This window comes from Ruditapes philippinarum, unplaced genomic scaffold, assembly GCF_026571515.1.
Source record: "Ruditapes philippinarum isolate M1 unplaced genomic scaffold, ASM2657151v2 ctg1894_1_1_1_1, whole genome shotgun sequence".
In the NCBI taxonomy this organism is placed as follows: Eukaryota; Metazoa; Mollusca; class Bivalvia; order Venerida; family Veneridae; genus Ruditapes; species Ruditapes philippinarum.
In genome coordinates, this window is record NW_026852855.1 from 127,702 (window position 1) to 133,093 (window position 5,392).

Below are 5,392 nucleotides of genomic sequence, written 5' to 3' on the forward strand. Positions count from 1 at the left end.
CTTTACTCAACGTGATATGAAAGGACGCACAACACGATTAAGTTACTTATGAAAATCCTTGGAACATTTTTAAATACATGCAACACCACTTAAATCTGTATTCATGTTTGTATAACAATTACTCTATTTTCCTAGTAGTTAATAGTGTTTATTTTTTTTTTTTTCTAGGGATTGAATGTAATTTCATCACAAGCTGAATTTTTTAGTTATATCATATGATATTTTCCCTCAATTACTACATGTACATGTGTAACAAAAGTCAAGTTACACTTTATAAAAAAAACTATGAAATCATAAATGCTGTTATCAACTTTATTTTTAAAATATCATCCTCGCCTAACGACTCGGGTGATATAAAATCTTAGCAGGTAATATATCCACATATATCACTCCAAAACCAAAATAACATATAATATCCTTCACTGGTTCTTTGAAAGATTTTTTTACATGGCATAATGAAAAAGAATCAGTAAGTATTGACAGAATGCATTCTGCTATTGTTCTATTAAAGCTTGAAAAAAAATCCTTGAAAACATTGGCAATCTTATTTTCATGTTTATCACAAAAACGCCGGAATTTTCTCAATGACAGAAAATAGCACAGAAAACTAGAAAATGACCATTTAAATTTATAATAGGCAATTTCAGTGTGTATGGGTGTTTATAAAATAGTAAAATTTGATTTAGTTAGACTAGCTTTTTATCCTGGCATTAGAGAAAAACTAATAAATATATTCACTATGAAATTTCGCTGTTTCACTCCGTAGCGAGAATTAATCTCAATCTTTGTTTTTGTATTTTTTTCTATTGTATTGATATTGAATTTATGTATGCATGAATAAATTTTTACATGTTATAATCATAATTGAACGATCAGTATTTACGCATTTAACTTTTTAATAAGCTAACGTTCTATGCGGCCTGTAAAGTATAATCCCCCATTTACGTCACACCCAGTAAGGAAAGTAACTCTTCCCTGACTGTTATCGCTTAAATGAAAGGATTTTTTGGCAAGTCAACAGACGAAAATAGAAACAAAACGCTTTCATCTAGCCTAATAACAACAAAAATCGATATTCTTTTTTATTCTTTTGGCACCAATATAATCTATAAATTAATTTTTAATGAAGTAGGGAGAACAGTTGCAATCAAATATGAAAATTGAGCTACCACTTATAAATTTACTTTGAATATTTACAAAGCTATTTGCTTAGACATGGAAAACAAACCTAGAGAAGGATATTTTCTTGTGACCTTTGTGGTGTTCTTACTGCTAGCAAATTGTCATGGATGTTATGGTGCCAGTAGTGGACATGAAATTTGGGATTACCTGTTTCTCAATGGTACATACAACAACGAAGTGAGGCCAGTGAAGGATTGGGGCACACCAACACATGTAAACGTCAGCGTTGCCGTTATAGCGGTGGTTGATTTCAATGAAGTTAAGCAAACAATTATTCTTACTTCCAAGTTAACAATTGTTTGGAAAGATGAATATTTGGTCTGGGATCCGCTTAATTTTGGAAATATCACTCATATCCATGTTCTTCAATCAAAAGTCTGGAAACCGTACTTGTTTCTTGAAAATTCTGTATCTAAACAACCAGATATGGGCTCCCCGTCTGTAAATTTAATAGTGAGTCATGAGGGTGTCGTTGAATGGAATCCAGTAGAAGTGTTCAAGTCAACTTGTGCAGCAGATGTTCGGAAATTCCCGTTTGACACACAAAAATGCTCAATGGTTTTTGAAACCCAGGGGTATACAAATCAAGAAATAGAAATACATTCAGTTGAAGACCACATTGACTTTCACGGTTATGGGATTACTTCCGGCTGGTATGTAGAGGACACAGATATTGAGACCAAAAGTGAAAATGGTGCAGAAATTCACATATTATGCTCACTCACTTTGAGACGGAATCCAACATATTTCATCTTGAATATTTTTTTACCGATCGTGCTTTTGTCATTTATGAACCTATGTGTATTCATACTTCCTGTCCAGTCGGGAGAAAAGGCTAGTTTTGTGATCACTGTGTTTCTTTCACTTGCCGTTTTTCTAACTATTGTAAGCAGCAATCTACCCGAAAACACCGACAATGTATCGATCCTTAATATATATGTATGTATCTGCACGCTGCTCAGTGTAATCATCGCTTTTCTGACCATCATACAAATACGACTGTATCATCGAGACTCGAACATGCCAATTCCACCTCTGCTGCTTAAACTGGTCATCTTGTTTACCTCAAAGGGACGACGCATTCACAAAGGTAGCACTGATACAATTCCAAATAAAGCAGTACAAAAACAGCAGAAGAAGAATATCATTGATGTTATTCCTTTGGATGATACTATACGTGATGATAAAAATAAAGACGTGGCCAGACGTGGCCAGATGTTGTACAGGCATTTGATAATATTTTCCTGGTGGTATTTTTGATGATTACAATAAGTATGACTATGACTGTCCTAATACTGGCAGCTCGTAAAGAGGAAATGCCAGAGGAACACGAGGTACATTGAATTGTTTCAGAAATACAAACATTGCAGAATAAAAAGGAGAATGAACATTCAATATATAACATTAATTGTTGGAAGCATGTTACAGTTATACGTTGGACATCTTTTACTTGACTTGATAATGAATATATTTTTTACTCTTTATAGAGTTAAATATTTTGTTTGTCTATGAATAAATTTGATAATTAATGATATACTTTTTTGCAATACCTTGCATTTGTTTCGGGTTTGAACGAAATTGGATATACATGTAATACTTAATGCATTTAAAAGTTCATAATAATATAAACTTTATATGATCTCAGGAAACACTTTCAGATATTTTGCAAGGGAGGATGGGGTAATTATTTTCGATTAAAGGAAGACAATAAGAGGTTAATACACGGCAGGAGAGGGCCGAAGGTGATAATCGGCCCGCAAAATGAATAATGGACCCGAGGGCTTTAGCCCGAGGGTCATTATTCATTCAGGGCCGATTATCACCTTCCGGCCCTACGCTGACGTGTATTAATGTCTTTAATACACTTGGTAGATCTTATAGTAGCATTTAAAAAAACAACAAAAAAATAACAAAAACATAATCAAAACAAATAGACTTTGAAGTTCTTTCGTTGAAATTCTTGTCTACTCTTCTACTGTTCTGTACAGAACAGTACAGAGATGTTTTCTGTTTGTGTGTTCAAAGCAGTAGAACCAAGAAGCAAGTTTTATTTTCTTTTTTTTTCGGAATGAATATGTCGTATTATTTCTTCAAATTTCAATAGTAACAAAAATGTGTTTGTACTAAATACGCTTAAGGTCTCATAATAAAAATGAAGCGATTCGTGCTGACAACCTACTTTCACTTTTACAGTTAACTGTTTGATGACGTTAAAAGTGACGTCATTGTTTCAGTTTGTGCACGTGCACATGTTCTGCGGGCTGATAACTAGTTCTCGGCCCCGGGCCGCAAACTCATAATAGGTCACGTGACACTCATAATCAGTTGAAATCATAGGCAATTTTGTTACTATATATAGTAACAAGTGTATTAATAAGTAATATCACTCTATTTCCTATAAAAGCTAATAAAAGCGCTAACCATTTTCATAGACGTAAGGCTGTTGTTCATGCATGGTCCAAACATTGAGGCCAATAGTGCTTGAGTTTTATTTAAATTATTCTTAATAATTAAAGCCAATCCTAATGAAGGGCGGGTGGCGACCTCATTCGTTAAAAATATCACTACGCATTAAATTGTGTTTTCAGGTGCAAATTTAAACATTAACGTTCGCAAAACGTTAAGGACATTAAACCATTCAAGGGTATTCAATATTATTTTTTCCTTAGAAAATGAAAATGATATTAATAAAAATGATTGCTGTGCAATGTATTTTGATGCCGTAACAGATGTTTATCGGTTAGAAAAATACATAATGATTTTAATTATAACCTAAATAAAATAATCTATAAATAAAACAATGATTTGCTGACCGGTGAAAGCCTAAATTTGCAATAATCTGAGATAATATGTATATTTATTAAGGTTGTTGGCCCTTACAAAGGCTGGATTGTAGACTGCTATTACAGTATAGCATGCCTAATGCAGAACTTCCTTTCTAAATACATGTAGTAATCATTTTCAGTTTTTTATATAAAATCTGAAATTTAGAAAAAAATGTTTACTGTAAATTGTGTGAAATTGGATAGGGTAACAACTTAAAATGATTATAATTTGAAATCGGCATGGTAAACCTTCTTTATATTTTTCACAAATGTTATGGTTTGTATCAAGATAATTATTATTAAATAATATTTTGATGCCCCTATTTTATATAACAAAATCTAACAGGTTTTCGTACCCCACTCTCTTCTAATTTGATGTAAAATAACAAATTCCTGTCTCAATAAACCAAAAAAAAAATCTTTTTCATAGACATTTATAATTATCTATTACACAAACGTTGATACGAGGGTTGTCCAAAAATTTCGTGCACTGCAGTTATTGTCGTGAGCATTATTGATAAAAAACATGAATTATATATCACTTGAAGGGGCACTCTGTCTCAAATAAGAAAACAAAAGAAAAAGTCGTGTAACAGGCGTGTCGTGAAAACGAATCGTCATACAGTTACCTTAGTAACGTAATACCGGCGCACGACAAAAAAAAAGTGAATTAGTTCATTACTGTGATTGTATTTATTCTTTTGTTGCTTGTAAAGTGGTATTTGCTTTTTATGTACCGTCTATAGACGAATAATTGATGCAAAGTATTTTGTTGTTTTTATTGTTCTCATGCAACGTACATGTAACACATTCCACCATTGCACGAATATATTGGACAACCCTCGTCACATGCGCCGGCATTACGGACGGACGTCTGTCTGATCGGTTGTCATCGTCTACCGACTCTCGCCCCTCTACAAAGCATTTGTGCCATTTAAAAACCAGCCTTCGTGACATTGAACTGGTCCCGTTTGTCCTTTTAAGTTTTTTGTAGGTATCTGACGGTGTTTTACCAATACATCCGCAAAATTTAATGATAGTCGTATTCACAGACGTTTAGTGACTGACATTTTCACGTAATGACAGTATTGACGACCACACGGAAATGTTTGTTAACTTATGTTACAATAAGTCAAATGACGTCATATTTGCCAGTGATGTCAGGAATACGTACACACACTTTTCCCTGAATTTTAACATTTATATGTAGTGTTTTAAGGATACTGTGATGCATCAAATTTATGAACTAACCCATTTCTTTGTCGTGCGCCGGTATTACGTCACTAAGGTAACTGTATGCGTTCGTTTTCACGACACGCCTGTTACACGACTTTTTCTTTTGTTTTCTTATTTGGGACATTTTGCCCTTTCAAGTGATATATAAT

The 5,392-nt window shown here is 33.3% G+C and overlaps 1 protein-coding gene across 1 annotated transcript; it reads left to right on the forward strand.

Annotated features, from left to right (window-relative positions):
- Nucleotides 1-1,215: 1,215 nt before the first annotated feature.
- LOC132726463 (acetylcholine receptor subunit beta-type acr-2-like) lies at nucleotides 1,216-2,442 on the forward strand. Its single transcript, XM_060711783.1, has one exon. It carries the CDS (start codon nucleotides 1,216-1,218, stop codon nucleotides 2,440-2,442), a length of 1,227 nt encoding a protein of 408 aa, XP_060567766.1.
- Nucleotides 2,443-5,392: the final 2,950 nt, after the last annotated feature.